The sequence below is a fragment of the Leuciscus leuciscus genome (genome assembly GCF_965113295.1).
Source record: "Leuciscus leuciscus genome assembly, chromosome: 7".
NCBI classification, from domain to species: Eukaryota; Metazoa; Chordata; class Actinopteri; order Cypriniformes; family Leuciscidae; genus Leuciscus; species Leuciscus leuciscus.
The window spans coordinates 6,132,901-6,155,034 of NC_138731.1; the positions used below are offsets into that span (position 1 = coordinate 6,132,901).

At 40.8% G+C, this 22,134-nt stretch overlaps 1 protein-coding gene across 1 annotated transcript in view; it reads right to left on the reverse strand.

Moving 5' to 3' along the window:
- dip2a (disco-interacting protein 2 homolog A) overlaps positions 1-22,134 on the reverse strand; it is a 162,527-nt gene that overhangs the window by 47,531 nt on the left and 92,862 nt on the right. Inside the window, 5 exon segments of the mRNA XM_082176032.1 lie at positions 2,564-2,596; positions 3,994-4,125; positions 8,365-8,610; positions 14,358-14,477; positions 19,314-19,433. Coding sequence (XP_082032158.1) covers positions 2,564-2,596; positions 3,994-4,125; positions 8,365-8,610; positions 14,358-14,477; positions 19,314-19,433 — 651 coding nt within the window.

The window sequence follows — 22,134 nt, forward strand, 5'->3', positions numbered from 1 at the left end:
ACGCATGAGCCCTCTGCCAAGATGGCCACCGCCACGCCTGATCCCCCTGCCAAGATGACCGCTGCCACGCCTGATCCCCCTGCCAAGATGGCCACCGCCACACCTGATCCCCCTGCCAAGATGACCGCTGCCACGTCTGAGCCCTCTGCCAAGATGGCCACCGTCATGCCTGAGCCCCTGCCAAGATGGCCGCCGCCATGCCTGAGCCCCATGCCAAGATGACCGCTGCCACGTCTGAGCCCTCTGCCAAAATGACCACCGTCAGGCCTGAGCCCCCTGCCAAGATGGCCACCGCCACGCTTTAGCCCTCTGCCAAGATGGCCCAGTCTGAGCCCTCTACCAAGATGGCCGCCGCCACGCCTGAGCCCCCTGCCAAGATGGCCACGTCTGAGCCCTCTGCCAAGATGACCGCCGCCATGCCTGAGCCCCCTGCCAAGATGGCCGCCGCCACGCCTGAGCCCCCTGCCAAGATGACCGCCACCACGCCTGAGCCCCCTGAAAAGATGGCCACCGCCACGCCTGAGCCCCCTGCCAAGATGGCTGCCGCCACGCCTGAGCCCCCTGCCAAGATGGCCACGTCTGAGCCCTCTGCCAAGATGACCACCGCCATGCCTGAGCCCCCTGCCAATATGGCTGCCGCCACGCCTGAGCCCCCTGCCAAGATGACCGCCACCACGCCTGAGCCCCCTGAAAAGATGGCCACCGCCACGCCTGAGCCCCCTGCCAAGATCGCTGCCGCCACGCCTGAGCCCTCTGCCAAGATGGCCACCGCCACGCCTGAGCCCCCTGCCAAGATGGCCGCCGCCACGCCTGAGCCCCCTGCCAAGATGACCGCCGCCACGCCTTAGCCCCCTGAAAAGATGGCCACGCCTTAGCCCTCTGCCAAGATGGCCACCGCCATTCCTGAGCCCCCTGCCAAGATGGCCACCACCACGCCTGAGCCCTCTGCCAAGATGGCCCCCGCCACGCCTGAGCCCCCTGCCAAGATGGCCACCGCCACGCCTGAGCCCTCTGCCAAGATGACCGCTGTCACGCCTGATCCCCCTGCCAAGATGGCCACCGCCACTGAGCCCTCAGCCAAGATGGCCACCGCCACGCCTGAGCCCCCTACCAAGATGGCCGCTGCCGCGCCAGAGAATTTGTCTCCAGTCCATAAACCCCTAGATCCTCCCAAGAACATTTTGGGCCATAGTGGACGTGCCAAGGGTCAAGGCCACGGAGACCGATTCGCCCTGGGCCCCTGAACTGCCGGCTCCGCCCACCCTCCCACCCTGTTGATGTTATACGACGTGTATTTAAGCCCTGTGTTTCAGTCTTTTCCTTGTCTGTCGTCGTCTATATTCTAGGTTGTTCTGTTCCTGCTTATATTAGTATTGTAAAGATTTGAGTTAGTTTGAAAATAAAGACTGTTTCATTTAGATCTTGCTTCACCTCGTCTCTGTACTAAGAACCATTTGACAAACAACCAAATTATCTCATCATTCATTTACTTAAACACTAGCTTTCCCTTGTGAAAATGTATTGTATTGAATGTGCACTTGTAGTGTACTTCAAAGTTTAAGTTTATTTTAAAAACTGTACTTGCAGATAATATTAATGAAAAAAGGCCGCTTAAGTGTAGTGTGACTATGATTCTTAACACACTTAAGTACACTTTTTTAAAAGTGCACTGTAAATTAAAAGTTTATTAAAAGTACATTTTAGATTATTGTTTAATCTTTTGTCTTGCTTTAAATAAGCACACTTATTTTGATGTGTTGACTAACATAATTTTAACTGTTTTATGTTCAAAATTTGATATTACAGTTAATTACAGAAGTTAACATATTTTAAATTGCATCATCATTACAAATGTGTATTTTTTTATTTTTTTATTTAAATACATGATATACAAGTTCAATAGAAATGACTAAATATATTTATGTTTATCATAAATGCTTGCCAGATGTACTTGAGTCACACTTATTAAATAAAGTTCACACTTATGTATTTTTTTTCCATAAAATGTATGGAAAAAATACATTTTAAATGTTTATTTAAAAAAAATAATTAATCTTTTTTTAGAATAAAAAAAAGTATAAAAGTGTACTACTTTTTCACAAGAGTTTTGGGTTACACTTTATTTTAAGGTGTCAATATTACAGTGTTAATATATATCTAAGTACTGAGTAATATCAATTAAAAACATGTACTATAGGGTTAGGGTTTGGTTGAGGGTTAGTTGCATGTAATTGTGCATAATTAACTGTTATTACTATGGTAAGTACATGTAACATATGTAACAAGAACACTAAAATAAAGTGCAACCGAGTGTTGTATTTGAGAAAGTACAATAACTTCCTGTGTAATGCTTTGTTTATAACAGTATTAATCATACTGCAAAACCTATTCTGAATGCTGTGAAAAGCCCTTGAAAGCATAAACAACATTAAAAGACAAAAAGAGACACAGTAGGAGGAAGTATTTTTCTTGCGATTATAACGAACACAGAGGTCACGGCTGAGACACAGATGCACAGAGACACCAGGAGGAGGGGCAGAGTGAAATAAACGTGTATAAATACCATCCGTGGCCTCCCCATCGCCCCTGTCAGTGCCTGAAGAAGAGAAAACCTCAATAAACACGCGTGTTCTTCACAGCGCTGCTTCTACAGAGCTGAGGCCTCGCAAACTGAGCATCACACACATAAAGAAAACCATCACCACATAGTCATCCTTCCAAGAACGAACACACCACATCAACTGGTACAAGTGAGGACAAAAAAGCAGGTTAATCATGATCCTGATGGGACGTTCAGCTCTGTGTCTTAAAGGGACAGTACACCTAAAAATGAAAATCGGTGAGTCATCATCTACACACGCTCAAAAAGCACTTTATGATTTCCCCCTCAGTGGAACATCAGTTCTTAATGACATTATCAGCACCAGGTCTGAAGGTGTGGAAAAGAGACTGTGTTTTGCACTGACATGTGGGTGAGGAGATGATGACAGCATTTTCATTTTCATTTTCATTTGCATTTTCATTTTTAGTGAATTATTCCCACAAAAAAAGAAAGCATGCTGATGACATCATAACATCTGGCTTGAGCAAGCAGGATCAGACCAATAAACAGCCAGAAGTATGCCTCTCTCTCCCTCTAGTGTTTCAGTAGATATGAACTGTAAATGCGTCTCATTAGCTCTGATACAAAGCCTCCAGCTTTAGAGTGAAAAAGGAAGATCCAGAATGTGGGATAAATTGACAGTAATTAGAAATTAATTTTATAAATTTTATTTTTATTTCACCTTTATTTAACCAGGTTAATCGATTGAGAACAAGTTCTCATTTGCAACTGCGACCTGGCCAAGATAAGGCGAAAGGTGCAAGGCAACATAAAATTACACAGTGTACAAACATTCAAGTATACAGTCACACATATAAAGATATTCAGATTCAATTAAAAGATATGTATGAGTACATATAAGTATGTTACGCCTAGTGAAAAAGAAGTACATTCCAGCATACTTTTAAAAAAGAGTACTTACTTTTAAAATACTATACTTTAAAGTAATATACTTAAGTGTGAACTGAATGTAATGTTTTCAGACACCTCATTGCATGTTACTCGCAATTTATACATATTAAACACAAACTTTTTTTGGGGGGGGGGGGGATGCGAGTAATCATTGCCCAGCACTAATAAAAATATACTTTTAACATTTGAACTACACTACAAGTGCACATTCAATACAATTAAGCGCACTTCTTCTTGACAAATTAATGTGCACTTCGGGAGTTCTTTTTAGAATATTGTTCTAATACTGTATCTTAGCAACAGTAGAATTAATCAAACATTTCTGAGGTTCCGTGGCAATTAGCCAATCAGATCCCGAGGTTTTGGACCAGAGCTAAAAACACCGTGTTCAGAGTGTCTGTATGCAGTAGAGAGAGAGAGAGCTCTGTGGAGAGATGAGATGACAGGACAGAGAGGTGTGTGTGTGTGAAGATGCTCACCGTCGGCGGTCTCCAGGACGCTGGTGTGTGTGTGTCCGCGGGGAAGCCCTCGCACCGACGCCACCTGTGGACGCTCCTCATGCACTGAGCGCTCCCACAGGCCTGTCACGTCCGGCGGCGCACTGGGGCCGTCTGTCATGAGGTGTCAGAGGTCAGAGGTGAGTGGAGGTCAAGATACAGCAATGCATGGTGTTCAGTGATCAAACCAGTGAGAAATTATAATATTGATCATATCTTTAAGAAGCAGTGCAGGATGTGGGGTGGCGTGAAATGACAGTGAGTAGGGCTGGGAATCGGATACTTGAGGTCGGGAATCGGATACTTGTTATAAAATTAAACAAATGCTCCTTTGTGAGCATTTCAATAAGACGTTTTATGTTCTGCACACACATCCGAAACGTGCGCACAGAAAAAGTGCTTTTAATGTGATTTTAAACCATGGAAGGTTTAATGCTGTTTTCAGAGGCGTGTGTAACTATAGCGGAAACTCTTAAAGTGACAGCACATATATTCCTGCTGCGTCTCTATAATAACACTCATCACACAACAGAACACAGAGAGGACATTCACTCGTTCATGACTGAATAACTTATGTAACTATATTTGTAATGTATATTTTATTTATAAAGTGCAGTGTTATTTTACATTTGATTAGTTTCTCTACATGAAAACCTGAAAATATGAAAACATTATTTATTGTAGTCATATATCTGTTCAGTTATATCTATTTGTTGAGATTTTATTTGTTCTTTTTTTAATTACTGAGTGTTTACTTGTCTTTATTAATGCTTGAAATTTAGCCTATTGATTTCTGTTCATGATATTCAGCCACAATTAAATGTTCTGCAATAAGACTAAGTGAATGATATCCAAGTTTGTTTGTTTTTCCTTATTGGAATTGAAATTAGGAATCGATAAGCAGAATCGAAATAGGAATTGTAATCGTTAAAATTGAAACGATACCCAACCCTAACAGTGATATAAAACATCTAAAAAGTATATACTTTGCCATCATCAACAAAGCACATACTTTTAGCGTGTATTATAGATATTTGACCTGCCATGAAATCTCATTGGTCCAAAATTCCACATGGAACAAAACATCACATATGTTCTGATTCGCTGTTGTTTCTCTTCCTAACTCCATGTGTTGTTGACTGTCCATCTTACTCGACACACTCAACACAAGCGCTGTATACACCACTAACCAGCAGCAGCTGTTCTGCGCTGGGTTCATCAGAACAGTGGATCCACAGAGCGACTCTGACACTGTGTGAAATCTGAGGTTATTTACAGCCGGTGCCCAGGGCCAGCTTCATGATACCGGCCTTCAAGGGCAGAGAGGCGGACAAACAGGGTGAAAGAAAGAGGAGGAGACGACAGAAGAGGAGGAGATATGGTGGGAATGCTAATGTTCCCAGTAAAGAGCAGCTGAGTAAAGTTAATGTGTTCTGCCATTATGATATCACTCGCTCTCATGCCGTTCAAAACTTATATGAGTACGTTTAAAGACGTCTCATTCGGTTCTTGTTCATACATTGAAAGCAAACAGTGACTAGAGGATCATGTCAAGCTCAAAACCGGCAAAAAAAGCTTCTTCCAGATGACTTGATCTTATTCATTTCCAAAAACTGTACATTTAACCCTCTGGTGCTGCTCGCGTGGAGGTCAAAAATCATCTCTTTTTTTATTATTAATATTTCAATGAAATGATTGTACTAGATTTTAGTTCGATAATGTTTTTTTTATTTCATATTTTATATTTTTAGGGGATTTTACGGTACTTTTGGATCACAGACTTCAGTTTGGCCTCTTTTTAAAGACGACACTTGGCAGATTATCGCTGAAGTGAAAGAAGAATAAAAAATTATTTTACGCTTATTGTTTAAACGTAAAATTAAAAATGCACAAAAATACTATTTTACATTTTTATAGGAATTATGTGTCAAATCAAATACCAAATCAAAAGCCAAAGTTGATTTTAAAAAATGAGCTTTCAGTGAGATGTGATTTGGCCGCAGTACCAAACGCTTCCACTGAATGACATTCGTCTCTCATTCATTACCAATGCGCTCGTTTTAGACCGCGAACAGTAGAGCTGTGACTATTTTAACTTTTAACCTTTTTGAATCATGTCCATGATTTTGTGTTCACACAGCAAGTGCCAAAAACTTTACCAAGTTTTGTACTATTCTGATGGAGTAAAAAAAAAAGAAAACACTAAACATAAAATGTTTTGGTCAAAAAGGGTGTTAACATTATTTTACCGTAAAATGACATGAAATGTAAGGTCAGATCCATTACAGTTTTTCCCCATATATAGTACAGGAACTTACTGTTTACCAATTAACAGGTGTTTAAAGTCACGTCTTTTACTATTAAAATAATCGTTTTACAGTGTTGAATATAGCGCTGTGTTGAGTTAAATTGTGTATTTTTCTCTTTTACTTTCACTGTAAATGACTCGGCAGCAGAAACATTCTCACAAAACATCTCTTTCTGTGCTTAACTGAAGAAAGAAGATCATGTTTGGGACAATATGAGAGTGAGTATTGCACTAACTGGGTTTATTAACAGCGAAGCTTGGCAAACATGATTATTGAAACCTGCTCAGTTAGCATGTCAGACGAGGCCAGCGCTGGCTTTCTCTGCACAGACTGGCTTCAGGACTGAAGATGTGCCAGCACAGCGGAAACAGTTCAAGAGCAGCAGGAGACACACAACACAAGCATGCAGACAGAAGAACATCATCTTCATCATCATCATCATCATCATCATCATCATCATCATCATCAGCAGCAGCAGTGAAGTGCAGTGTGTTAGCATGTCAAGCTATGGAGATGAATGCAGGATCTGTGCTTGTGTTTAAGACAGTGAGCGGTTACAGAAACACAGTTCATCAGCCGAGACTTCACCACTGCTCAGAAGCTTGTAAGTCTCTTCTGCTCACCAAGGCTGCATTTATTTGATCAAAATACAGTAAAATTTGAAATATTATTATAATGTAAATCAGCTGTTTTCTATGTGAATATATAGTGCAGTGTAATGTATTCCTGTGATCAAAGCTGAATGTTCAGCATCATTACTCCAGTCTTCAGTGTCACATGATCCTTCACAAATCACTCTAATATGATGATTTGATGATCAAGAAGCAGTTATGATTATTATCAGTGTTGAAAACAGTCGTGCTGCTTCATATTTGTGTGGAAAACTTTGAAAAAAAATTCAAGATTGTTTGATGAATAGAAAGTTCAAAAGAACAGCATTTATTTGAAATATAATCGTTTGTAACATTATAAATGTCTTTACTGTCACTTTTGATCAATTTAATGCATCCTTGCTGAATGAAAATCTAGTACCTATCTCCAGCTGTTCCTCACACAGAGCTATTGTACGGTAGATTTGAAATATCAGGCACAAGTCTTATGAGTTTTATAACACTAGTGCTTTTCTGTTCTGCCATTTAGTCTTGACAGGCTCAGTCTCTATTCACTCTCACTGTGAGTCTGCGAAACATCTACTGTTGAGATCATACAGGCTCGGAACGGCAGGAGTGCGAGAAGATAAATGACAGTATATTCATTTCTATGTGGACTAACCCTTTCAGCAGCACCAAGACACCACACATCCTGGTGTTTCTGATTATGATTTGACTTTTCTAACTTTAGTTAGTGTGTAATGTTGCTGTTTGAGCATAAACAACATCTGCAAAGTTACGACGCTCAAAGTTCAAAGCAAAGGGAGATATTTGCTTTTATAGAAATCACTTTTTAAGGACTACACCAAACGGCTGGTAGAGACTACACGAGCTTCTCCACGGCCTAGTGACATCACCAACCCTAGAATTTACATAAACCCCGCCTGCAACAAAGGCCTCTATATGGCTCTGATAAGAACGAGCTGTTGAAGCTCCACCCTCTGTGCCGGGAGCAGCAGCTCATTTGCATTTAAAGGGACACACACAAAACTGTGCATTTTTGCTCACCCTCAAAAAAGGACATTTTAACATGCTATAAAAAAAAATATCTGTGGGGGATTTTGAGCTAAAGCTTCACACACACTCTGGGGACATCAGAGACTTTTTTAAAAAGTGTCATTATACCACCCCTTTAAATGATCAGTACTGACCCAGCTGTGTGTGAGTGTGTGTTCAGTACTGACCCAGCTGTGTGTGTGTGTGTGTGTGTGTGTTCAGTACTGACCCAGCTGTGTGTGTGTGTGTGTGTGTTCAGTACTGACCCAGCTGTGTGTGTGTGTGTGTGTGTGTGTGTGTGTGTGTGTGTGTGCAGTACTGACCCAGCTGTGTGTGTGTGTGTGTGTGTGTGTGTGTGTGTGTGTGTGTGTGTGTGTGTGTGTGTGTGCAGTACTGACCCAGCTGTGTGTGAGCCATGAGGTCGGCCAGCACGGTGGCCGCTGAAGCAGAGGTGGTGTTGGAGGAGTGATGGGCTCTTCCTCCGGGGTGTGATGAGGTGGAGGAGGCGGATGAGGAGGTGGACGAGCCCTGGATGACCCTGTTGAACCAGTGCTCCACGCTCGGGTGCGCCTGGTACGGGGACGAGGAGCAGATCCGACCCTGCCGGCGCAGCGACCCCTCGTCTTCTGATGCCGAAGATGTGTCTGTGAGCGCAGGAACAGCAGGTGAGATGATGACAGGTACAAATCTCATACAGAATGTCACGTGTCATTGGCACTCATCACAAACTTCCCTTTTCCTCAGCTGTTTCGCTCAGTGTCTTTTAATCAGCTGTTTTTGGTGATTTTTAAAGTCCCCCTGTGGTGAAAATCCAGCTTTTACATAATGTTGTTTATGTGTCTATGTGGTGTTTTTAATATGCTTTAAGACAAACCATGTGTAAATTCATAAGTCGACAGCATTGCTGAGTATTTCCTCCTTAAAACTGCAGTGAACCAAAGATAGTCTCAAACACACGCTTTGAAATCGCTGGTGTTTCTGACGTCACAAACTACCTTGTAACCAATCAGATCAACGTGTGATCGTCAACCAGTGGATCTCTGAGCTGAGTGAGTGGAGGCGGGGCTCATTTGCATATTCATAGAACCGCACATACTAAATGAGGCAAGGGTGACGAGTTACATTCAAGATATTTTAAGGAAAAAAACGTTTAAATATGTTGTTTTGGAGATCAAAGATGAGTTTTGAGAGATAAAATGATTGAGCACGGGGGACTTTAAGCAGAGAATCACTTTATTAATCTGATCCAGTCATTTGTCACAAGCAGTGTCACATTTCTTTCCATCTTCATTTTGAAAAATATATTTATTGTTTTATCATTTCACTTTTCTTTTTTTTTGCTTAAAAAGTTGTACATACATCTCTTTAATTTAAATTCAACTTGGTTTGATATTTTGTCATCTAATGTAAGGAAATGCCCTACATTTTTAAAGGTACATTTACACAACAGCGATGTACGATCTCAAAATGATCCCCATTCACACGAACACACACAAACTTTGTAAAGAAACACTACGCACATATAGATTAAACATTTAATATGTATATGCATGACGTCACTATCTTACACAAATTCACAATTTTGTAGTTTACACAAAGACCATAACGGTATTGCTTTCAAAAACGTGCACTTTTTTGGGTTTTATCCCCCGAAAACGTGTAAATGAACAGTGAAAACGCGTAAAAAGATTCCTATTTTAAGTTTAAAATGTGTAACTGGACCCTGAGTGTGACTTAATCATCCTAATCCTTCTTGGGGCCGCTGTACAGTAACATGTCTCCAATAAACATCATAAACACCAGCAGGACTGATATATGATCGCTATGGGAGAGGAAGTTCTCAGTCCACACTGACACATGACTTTGGTGAGAAAACACACATGAAGTGATGCTCATGTGGTCAGAAGCGGAGTGTGTGAGGTCTGCCGTTATGATGACATCTGCATGTCTGCATCATTTTCCCTATTATAAATACATTATAAATGTTACACCATAGAAAATAACAGATGTCCGACAATTAATGAATAAAATAACTCAAACTGTGTGCTATGGTGTAAAGAGTGTAACAACAGAGAGGAAAACACATTTAAAAGAGATTATAATGAATTCACGATTAATTAACTCTATTAGAAAAGTATAATTATCATTAACCCATTACCAATAATGATCCGCTGTTTGCTAGTTCATTTACATTTAATGTCAGAGGTTCTGCTGCAAACAGCCATGATAGATATGATATATGACAGATATGATATATGACAGATATGATATATGATATGATATATGATAGATATGATATATGAGAGATATGATATGATAGATATGATATATGATAGAAGGAATTTCGAGGCCTTTAAATGTAAAATTGTGGCATTTTTATTGTCCAAAATGCCAAAAGTCATAGTGCGTATAGTAATATCTTCCTCATGAACAAGTCACATGATCTGAGGTACAACAGTGTGAAACGAGTTACTAAATGGCGTTTAATGCTTTAGCATGTTGTAATACTCTATTACTTACATTCCATAAAAGCTGCTTTTCAATGTTCATTGTATTATTTTCCTCATCAAACACAGAGAAATGAAGAGAGAAAAGACGGACTAAATGAAAGAGGAGAAGACAAAGGCGAGAGAGCCTGACTGACAGAAGCCTGTAGGAGGTAGCCGATCTATTTAACATTAATTATGCACTTAATCACCCGCGGGGAGCAATTACTGTACAGCGTGTCCAGCGAGTTAAGAGACAGACACTGAGCAACACACAGTCATGCGTGAAACGTGGAGCCGTTATCCTAATGTGTGTGTACTGATGAAGGAGGATGATGTGTGATACCTGTGATTATCAGACACACACACACACACACACACACACACACACACACACACACACACACACACACACACACACACACACACACACACACACACACACACACATGATGAAGATGATGAAGATGATGAAGATGATGAAGATGATGAAGATGATTTAGAGAACAAGGCACCCCAAGATCAGTATCCAATATGATATGAATATCAATATACACAATATCTACTCAAAATTAATTACACTACCATTCAAAAGTTATGGGTCAGTAAGGAAATTTATATTTTTATTGAGCAAGGATGAATTAAGTTGATCAACTATTATATATTTAAAATGTTACAAAAGATTTCGATTTCAAATAAATGCTGTAGAAAATGTATCATATTTTCCACAGAAATATGAAGCGGCACGACTTTCTGAAGTAGTAATGATGCTGAAAATTCAGCTTTGATCACAGGAATAATAATTATAATACACTATTGTAAGTAACTAATTATAAATATAGAAATAGTTATCCAGGATATTTTGGAGATGAAACAATGTTTCTGATCAGAGTGTATTAGTCAATTCCCTCTTGAAAGGAGTGCATGTTTAATGATCTATAAAGAGCCTCATGAAAACTAGAACTACTGTAATTGTGTTCTTGCTCCATGTCCTCGGGCACTATGAGTGTAACCTTGACACAGATTCAGGAAGAGGAAGACACAATAGAGAGAGAAACTGACAATGACAAGGAGGAGACGGAAATGAGTAGATGTGTCAAGACACCTAACAACCGCTATCCTGACAATAACTGGCAAGCTGGCCTTTAAAACAGAAATAACTCTTCTAAAGCCTCTCCATCAGTGTCTGTCTCTGAGATCGGGACACAGCAGACTCCCGAACACACTACACACATCAGCAGAAACACCAGGGAAACTGGGTCAGATGGCATTCCTCCAGCTGGTCAGATCCAGACAGAAGCAGAATCCACTGTTCTGAAGAGGGAAGAGTCTACATCCACACCATACCACTGGGTCTCGCACGTCACATGACTGATGCTCCATTATGTGGAGGTGCACATGAGATTTGTGAGGGGTAGGATTGAAAGCTATGATTTTAGAGCATTTGTATTTTTCTGGGTTGTGTTTTTTTAATTTTTTTAATGGCAAGTTTTTATAAGCATGTCTAATTAATTGAAATATCTTTATACTTATGGAATTTAACAACAAATTATAAAAAAGTTTAAGAAAAATTTTATTTTTGACATTTTCTTATCAATTGAATTCATAAAAATGTAACAATTGAATGATTTTTTTTATATATATTTTTTTATAATAGGGCCTTGTGGAATGTTTTATATTTTCAGAAAATCTGCGTTGTCGTTTAAATTTTTTTGAATTTATACAAATTTATTGTCAAAAATGGTGTTAATATATTCATCTAAAATGTTGCCAAATTCTGTGACATTCCACGTTATATAGTAAATTCCATTTTTATGACTGGATTCCATGATTCCATCTGGATTTTCTGCATCACGGATATCATAATTTGAAAGCGCCATTTTTCGATTTTTCATTTTGGGGTTTCTTTAAGACCCGCCTCAAGAATGAAGCGAGAGGGCAAGAGTGGGGCATCTGACAGGCCAGATGGGTTATCAGATCATCTCCGTCGGGGCAGTCAGACAGCTTTAGTGCGTTACTGCGTCCACGCAGGGCACAAAAGACTTAGCGGACCATGACCAATTCCCACAGGGAGCGACCCTGAATGGCTCCCGTTATGCTGATCTGACCCCACCCTTGAACCTTTAATCCCGTTGACCTATCCCTGACTTCATCATTCTGACCGAAGAAGGACAGAAGAGTGTATCCGGACACCAAGACTCTGAAACTCATTAGCCTTAAACAAACACTGCGATAATGTAATCCATATTGACGGACAAAGCAAAGGCGTTACACTAACATGAGGTGTGAGGGATGAGCTTATCTGACCACAGGATGTAATAATGTGCCATTATGAAGATCTCATCAGACATAACGAAGTAAACTGTGAAATCTTACTGATATAACAACATCAACACAGATGATACAAAACAAAATAACCAATAGGAAAGACAAATCATGGATTTTAATGCATGAAACTCTTCAAGGTAGCTAATTATTTTTTTCCAAGCCAATCGATCTCTACCTATGCCACCTTATTATCTCTGTCCCTCCTCCTCCCCAGCACCACCTGTCTAGATCAGCTACACCGTTCGCCCTGCTTTCTTCCTCTATAGTATATTTCAACTCATGCCAAAACTACTCCTTCCTACACTCTTTTCTTATCATCAAAGTCCTGTTAAAATCTTTTTCAAGAATTGTCATCATGATTGCAACTCTCCAAGACAGCAATGAGATTACATGGAGGACAAATGGAGATTCATTCTCCTGCTTCTCAGACTGATCTCCTGTACATACATCTCACATACATTTCCTATTGAGCTTCAGAAGTGATCTTAATAATATCTCAAACTGTGCTCAGATTTCCCAAAGTACCAAAGTCTGCCATCAAAAGTCAATATGAACTCAAACATTTTGCAACAGAATGGAACTAAACCGTTGAAAACTGAACCAAATGAAATGATCTGAGTTGTCCGCATTAATGCTACCTCTCTGCACTGTTACTGTACAGTGTGTGTCAACAAGTGTGTCTTTTTTATTTCTCCTAAGGAATTCAGTTAATACTTAAAAGACTCAAAGTCCACATGAGCTATGAAAAAATATGTTGTCCATCTCGTATACCCCAAAATAAGGAAGGGTCCATTTTGTATTGGCTAAATGTTGTGTGTTAACTTAAATGTAATACTCAAATAGCTAAATATGCCGCCAGTGGGTCAATAAAGCTGGAACTCTGTTAAACATCTCCATATGCAAGCGTGTGGGAAGGTGGTCTGGGAACTGAGTGGTCAGGAGCAGTTCTCTTTGTGTAAATAATGAGGCTATTATTCAGAAAACTATGCATTGTTCTCCCAAGACTCAGAAGATCAAAACATCCCCTTACTGAAAAACCCAGCATTGCTGGTCACCAGTATAAGGTGTGTTTTTCATGCTGGGATCAACCGGGAAGGCTGGTTGCTGGTTTGCTGGTCCACGGCATGCAGAGCAGGAGTTCCTGTGGACCAGCAAACCAGCTCAGCTTTACTTGAGAATATCATGATTATGAAGATTTTCATTGTCATGCTTCACCAGTTAGACCAGCACTATACCAACATAAACCAGCCTGGAACAAGAGGGAATTCATGCTGGTTTATATTGGATTACTCAGCAGGATATTAAGGGCTGAAATGCACATTTGTAATCAACTGTTGTCAATTGAAAATATAAAGTAGAATGTAAAGTGTAGCTAAATATCTTATGCTATAGCTTAAATAGCAGTCTGTAAAGTTGAACTGTTAAATCCTAGCTGTGTGTGTGTGTGTGTGTGTGTGTGTGTGTGTGTGTGTGTGTGTGTGTGTGTGTGTGTGTGTGTGTGTGTGTGTGTGTGTGTGTGTGTGTGTGTGTGTGTGTGTGTGTGTGTGTGTGTGTGTGTGTGTGTGTGTGTGTTTTACCAGGAGGAGTGCATGCCTCAACTGAGGACTGCACTAGAACAGAGCGTCTCTTTGAGGGCATCGGCATCTTTCTCTCTTTATACTTTGCCAAGGCTGCTTGTACTGCTTCTGTATGAAGGTCTGTGGGGAAACAGATAGCGGTGACATTAGATGAGACAGAAAACTACCATAAGACATCAGAAAAATAAAATTTTCAAATCCCAAAGGTCTACATGATATGACAGAACAGATATCATTATAATAATAAATTTACTGCAAGTAACCAAGCACCGAAGGCACCGCAAGCAGAGTAAATTCAGCATGTACAACAAGCATAACAATTAGATCAAAGCATGATCATCAGATCACTCTCAGACAGAGAGAGAGTCTGGAACAGATGCAGCTTCTTGCACGATTTCTGGCCACAGTACCTCTTGCGGTCTGGGCATTTGCCACACAGGATTGGAACCCGCGACCTGAAAGGTTCGGGGCTTGTGGCTGCTGAGGAGAGTTAGACACCCCTGTCACGGTTGTGCTGCATATAAAGGCACGAAGATGAAGATAAAGGTTCAAACAGTATTTAATCATATCCACAGGGTAAATCCACACGAAGAACAGCAAGCAAACACAACCATACGTAAACGAGACCGGACAAGAGTGAACTGAAAACACAGGACTTAAATACACAGATAAATGAGGTGATTAACGATAACACAGCTGGCAGCGATGACAAATCAAATTAGAGACTATGACGACAAACTAGTGGTGGAAAAAGGTGAAACTGAGTCCAAAACAGGGTGACATTGTGACATAACGCCCCCTCTCAGAAGGAGCGACCTTGCGCTGTTGAAGAGGTGAGGGAGGGAGGGTGGGAGATTTGGAGGTGGACAAGGAACAGAAGAAGGGCTGGTAAGAGGAACAGGTAGACAGGACGGCATCCCACGGTGGCGTTGCTGGAGGGAGGAGCCAAGGGGGTGAAGGTCTCCATGCCACCCTGGTGACAAATGGAGGTAATGGAGCTGATGGAGGTGGATCCCTAGGTGCAGACAGAGAGCCGAAAGAGCGGAGTGATGCTGACGGTCCCCGAGTCCATGACAGAGCTGCGGCAATGACCCCACCGAGATGGAAATAGGGTACCATAGGGCTGAGGTGGAGCTGGAACGACTGAGGGCTGAGGCGTAGCATGAGCGAAGCCGGAGCCAAACAGAGGCATAGGGGTGGAGGGCCGGAGTGTAGCGAATGGCCCGCAAGTCCGTAGTGATGTGATGCCGATGTCTGAGCCAGGCGAAGCCGATGGTCCGAGGGAGTCCAGTGGAGCCGAAAGCTCGATGGTCGCTGTTGGAGTCGAGGGAGGAAGGATCAAAGTCAGGACGATGGGCAGAGATGGAACAATAGCCGCGTTTCCACTGTCGGGCCAGGGCCGGGCCGTGCTAGTGCGTGCCAGGGCCAGTCGCGCTTCCACTGTCACTTCCGGGGCTTGATTGGGGCTTACTCGGGGCCAACGGCCAGGATTTCTGGCCCGTCGAATACCTTGGGCAAAAGCGGGCCAGCTCGGGCTAGAGGAGTGGTTACGAACAGAGGCGGAGTTCACCTGAGTCGGGAGACGGCAGCGCCGGATGATTCTGTCAGCATTAAAGACTTTTAAAATAATTTAACTCGCGTTCATGTTTGAATGCCTTGTGTTTGTGATGCAAAAGACTATGCGCGCTAACCATTACCATAGTAAACATAGTAAACGCTTGAAGATACGCATAGTAAAAAAACATAGTGAACGCTTGAAGAAATCAGACCGATCATAAAGGCTATCACAGTCATGTTTTTATTTGATCTGTCAGTAGCCTACGTCTCGTCTCATTATACCGGACTATCATAAAATAAAGCAACTTTTCTTTCGGAAGCTTCCTCTGTTTCTCTGACTGAAAATATCTGTATGGGAGTCGAGAGAGTGCTAAAGCTCCTCAGGTCGTATTTTTGGTGGCATATATTTGTAGAAATGATCATTCTTTCTAAATGTGATGTAAATATGTCCTGTAACTAGGCTACCAGATAAACAGTAACAGACGCGACTGAAGAAGTAAGTGTGTCCTCTTTCTTTTGGGAAATAGACCTAACGGTAATTTATTTCTGAGTGACTAATGTGCAATTTTGACATAAATCAATTCATTATGATCAATGTATCACTTTTTATTGTAAACCTGTGATAAAACATCGATGCTTGGGTTTTAAATATTCAAGTAAACAACAAAAATGCCAGCAAACGGCCGCTTTTATCATGTTTGTTTTCAACGCTGTTTCCAGTGATTTCTGATTAGTTTTCTGATAAAACTTCCATTTGTTGGTGAATGGGTTAGTGTGACGTTGTTCCAGAGAGGCGTGTAACGGGCGTGTTTTAGTGAAGCGCTGTGGAGCTTCTGGCCTGACAGTGGAAACGCAGGCCCGGTGCTATTAGCCCGGCACGGCCCGTTTAAAGCCCTGGCTCGCACTGGCCCGACAGTGGAAACGCGGCTAATGGGACCTGAGTCCGGGGACGGAGCCACGGGATCTCCACGCCCAGGAGAATCTGGCTCACACCCAGGTGTAGCCGTGCCACTGAGAGGAGGCCGACGAGGAACTGATGGGAGACAGTGAGGGATGGGTAGCAGGCGTGACTGAGGGCTGGAGAAGGGACTGATGATGAACAGAGGGATTGGCGGAAAACCAACAATTGTGGTAAAAAGTCTGGAGAGGAGGCGGAACAAGCTCATCCAAAATAAAGCAGACAGTCTTGGGAGGGATTAAAGGGGTAGGGGTTCTTCCTCTCCAAAATCAAAGCAATAGTTCAGAGTGCTGGCCAGAAACTCACTCTCAGTGGCGGGAGTGTGCACGGGGATCCTTACTACACCCTCACACTCATCACAAACTGATGCAGCCGGCTATCACACCTGGCGATCAGGCTCGCTGTGCTCCGGCTCCACGGCCATGTTTCGCTCAGCTAAATTCATTGCTGGCTCCTGCTCTGTCTGGAGGTTCCTGGCTGGAGACTGGATTAGGAGTGGGGCTGGTGTTGTCGTCATCGAAGCCGACAGTGAAAGACAATCCACAAAATGCCAGCACCCACTCCACATATGCGGTGAAGCTCCCTCGAGGTCCCTCCCTGGACAACTGTGCCTTTGTCAATGCGTCGGGTCCAATGTAGAGGAAGGAACAAAGGTAGTTGTCCGGGAAGCTCGCCTGATGTGCAAGGAATTCTGTCACATGTGCCTCGAGGGAGCGATTTCCCTGCTCAAGGCAGATTAACAGGAACGAGGGAGAGTCCATGATAATGGGGAAGAAATAACAAACAAAAAAACACTGATACAAAACAAAACAAAAACACGCCGCAGTCTATATCACTTTTTGGCCCGGTCTTCTGTCACGGTTGTGCTGCATATAAAGGCATGAAGATGAAGATGAAGATAAAGGTTCAAACAGTATTTAATAATATCCACAGGGTAAATCCACACGAAGAACAGCAAGCAAACACAACCATACATAAACGAGACCGGACAGAGGTGAACTGAAAACACAGGACTTAAATACACAGATAAATGAGGTGATTAACGATAACACAGCTGACAGTGATGACGAATCAAATTAGTGACGACAAACTAGTGCAACTGAGTCCAAAACAGGGTGACATCGTAACAACCCCAAATTTGGTCAGATTAATATTCATTACTATCACTACAAGTGTGCCAGTTTTCACCATTTTCCCATGTCCTGTTCATAGGGCTACCATAGACAACCATTCGGTAGTAATAATAATAAAGTAAACTAACACCTACAATAATAACCTTCTCGTCAGGGTACCTGAATAATATTACAGTGTATATTATATTATATTATAGTATAGTATAGTATAGTATAGTATAGTATAGTATAGTATATTATATTATATTATATTATATTATATTATATTATATTATATTATATTATAGTGCTTTGATGTTCTTAGCCTTTAGTTTCGAAACAAGGGAACAATGTACTGTAAGGTCGATCTCTTGGAAAAGTACAAATACACCTCTGCTTGCTTAAGTCACATGATTTGATGAATCATTTATATTAATTTACATGCAAAAGTTCGTCAGTAATAATGAAACATGCAATAGTGATACTGAACCCTGTGAAAAAGAAGTGCACTCAGCTGTATTGAATGTTTACTTATAGTGTACTTCAAATCATAAAAGTATATTTAAAAAAAACTTGCAGTCAGATAATATGAATGAATTAAGAGGCCACTTACAGCGAGAGCATTTAAAGACAGACACTTTCATGACTATATTTCTTAACACACTTAAGTGCACTTTCTTCATAATAGTGTTAAATGAAAAGTTTGAATAGTCTTTTGTCGTGCTTTAAAGACGTTCACTCATTTAGATGTGCTGACTAACATACTAAAGCACATATAAAGTACTTGATAATCATTTTAACTGTAGTGTGTTATTCAACATTACATTTATAGCTAATATCTTATAAATGTACTAAACTACAGCTTCATCATTATAAATGTGTAATTGCAAATACATTTAAATTCACGACAAACAAGTTTAAATAGAAATGTTAGTTTATCATAAATGCTTGTCAGTAAATTCAGCATTAACTTTAACCATATTTCAAATACAACAGAATTATTAAATTACATATAAAGATGTAGGCTACTCTACTAAAGTGGGTCAAAAACACTCTAAAGTTCCACTGATTGCATTTAATATAAATTTAAACTAGAATTCAATTTCATTTAAATGAAATGTATCATGCAACTAAGTGTAAGAAAACATTACATTCAGTTCACACGTACATAAGAATATTCTTATAAAGTATGTTATTTTCCATATTACTATTGATTATGCATGATTTTTTAAGTATTCTTCCATATAAGTATGATAAAGTGCACTTCTCTTTTGCAAGCATCTCTATCTGAGTGTCTGTGGTGCTGGTTTAGCAGAGGAATGGCCGTGCCTGATCTGAAGCGCTCATCCCGTGAGTTCGCCACCCGGGGCTTGTTCTGTTTGGAGCCCGGAGGAGCCACCTGTGACGACGTGTGGATCCTATGATCTATCTGCAGAGACGGGTCTACACCTGCACACAACAGAGACCACAGCGTTATCATCTCACACACACACAGGCATTACTTCACTTTCCACGCTTGACATTTCACCCATGAGCAAGCTAACTGTGACGTAAAGCAGGAGAAATCACGGTACATCAACAATCTACAAAACCAGCATTACAGAATAAAGGTCCCTAAACTGTGCAGTTCCACCTATCGGGCCCACAGAAACAGACACAAGTAAATCATCTTAGGGTGAGTAATTTACTTGTAATAAGTGACACTACTTAGTTTCAGCACATTTAGATGGCCACATAAATCCTCTCGCGACTTCAGACTTCTCTGCTATCCGGGAAACACAACACCTTGAGATCAATGGTCCTCTACACCACATCTGAGCTCTCATGGTGATCAGAATACTCCATCAGACATGACAGACACACACATCTTACATTACAGTCACCAGACTACAGTTTCAGCTGAGGCTTACCATTGAGAACTTCTCACCAATATGAATTACTTCAAACTGGCATATATATAAATAAATAATATAACAATTGTACATCATTTATTTATAATGTACAGGGGTGTTTCAAGACCCATCTTAGGGGGCGATCTGTCGTCTCAGCCGCTTTAAAACTATAACCTGAAGCTTAAAACCATTCGTTCTTAAAGTGACTTACCGTCTGTTTCAATAATGTTAATCAAACGACAGAAGAAAATGTAGTATTTACTTTGTACAGTTATACAGCTTTCACGAGCGCTGTTCATATGATTTTAGAACTTTGTAATCTCTTGTATTTATTCATGCTATTGCTTGACTGTTCACTGTTGAACGTTATATTAGTTAGGATAGTATTACGTTTTTGCTGTGATTGTAAATTGGAATCGAGAATTGTGAAATTTCACTGCATCGTAAGTTTACATACTTCAAAAACAACGAAAGCAATAACTTTATTTATTTATTTACGCAGTGAATGTTAGGAGTAGTAATACCTGTTAGTAATAATGATATGATGATAGTTGTCTACACATGTACCGATCTGAACTGCAGAAAGACTGGTATCATTATATCATTTATTCATTAAACTTTTGGTGGCACTTTATTTTACAATCCATTTCCGCATGTACAAACTATGTGTTATTACAGTTATTACAATGAATGGGTAAAATCAAGGTATTAACCCTGAACCTAACCTTAACCCATGTAGTTAAGGTACACTGTAAATACATGTAAGTACACACACTGTCAAATAAAGTGCAACCAAACGTCTTGTGTTAACTTGGTACCAATTTAAGTACTGGTAGGGCTACTTTTGACTTACTATATAGTAACATAGTAGTGCTGATTTAAAGAGGCAATGCTCTCTTGCTCCAGATTGTCAGTGAGGATCAAATCCAAGAACCAACCCTGATCATATAGACGATGTTTATATACAGTATGTGTCCACAACACACTGCAGATGCAGATACAGCTGGATATTAATATAACAAGAGCAATTTACATATAACACTAGTGTATGCATTCACCTTTCATAAGTGTGCTGGTGACTTTTTGTCATTATTTTAATAATGAAAGAAACAAAACTGAGAACTCTCTCATCTATCACTCATCATTCCCGCATGTACGTGTATATGGACATGACTTTCTTCAGATAAACGTAAAGATTTTTAGGACAACAATCCATCTCTGTGAGTCCAGACTGAATGTCTGTGATCCATTCGACCCGAGTGGATGAATCACTGTCTTCTGAACACAGAATGATAGTGTGTAAGAAAAACACTACATATATTTGTATAATCTTTATCTGAAGACAGAAGGTCGTATACATCTGGGACTGTGAATATATCACATGTACAGTAATAGCCAAAGCCCACAGAGGATGCACTCACAGTGAGAATACGTGATTATGCTTCACCTCTTCATTTAAAGCTTCTGACTGAATGTTGAATCTGAGCTCAATGTCACTGTTATTTCTGTGAGTTTGGAGAAGCTTCACCTTGAGGAAGGTTAAGGCTGATGATTCACACAGCGCTGCTTACATAAGACCCAGCACTGCAGCAGAAACCAGAAATCAGAGAGGACTGTGTGTCTGACCTCGACCACACCAGAGAGAGTCCAGTGAACGCTCACAGATTCAGCATTAAGCCTAATGGTGCACTGCTTATTAAACATTAACAGTAAAAGTGTGCATTAAAAGTACCATTTCGGCAACGAGAACGATGCGGAGCCAAATGACGATAAATAAGTGTTCTGGAGACTGGCGTGTTTATTGAACCAATCAGAGGTAAATCGAGAGTCATCGAGAAGCTCATCTGATTGGCTACATGATGAAGCTGGACCCGCCCTCCTCTTCATGCTTGCAAAACTCAGTGAGTGAGAGTCTCGTGCCAAAACTGAAGCGCAGGTAAAAGAAAGACGCAACTGTACAAATCGGGTTATTTCGGCAACTTTTTTTCCTCATGTACACAACAAGTCATTTAGACATTTGCAACACTTTATTGTTTTACACAAAGGTTGATTTACGCAATTAATCTGTTTTGCAGTTCCTGACTCTGCAATACTTTTGGTCGCATTTGTGCGGAAAAAATGTGCCAAAAAGTGTAAGTGTTGGTGTCAGTCAGAAGAATACAGATCATATTTATTTTGCGTTAGCATGAAGCTGCAGCACTCAAAAAAATAATCTGTTGAACGAACTTAATTAAATTAAGGAAAGGTTTTACACGAAA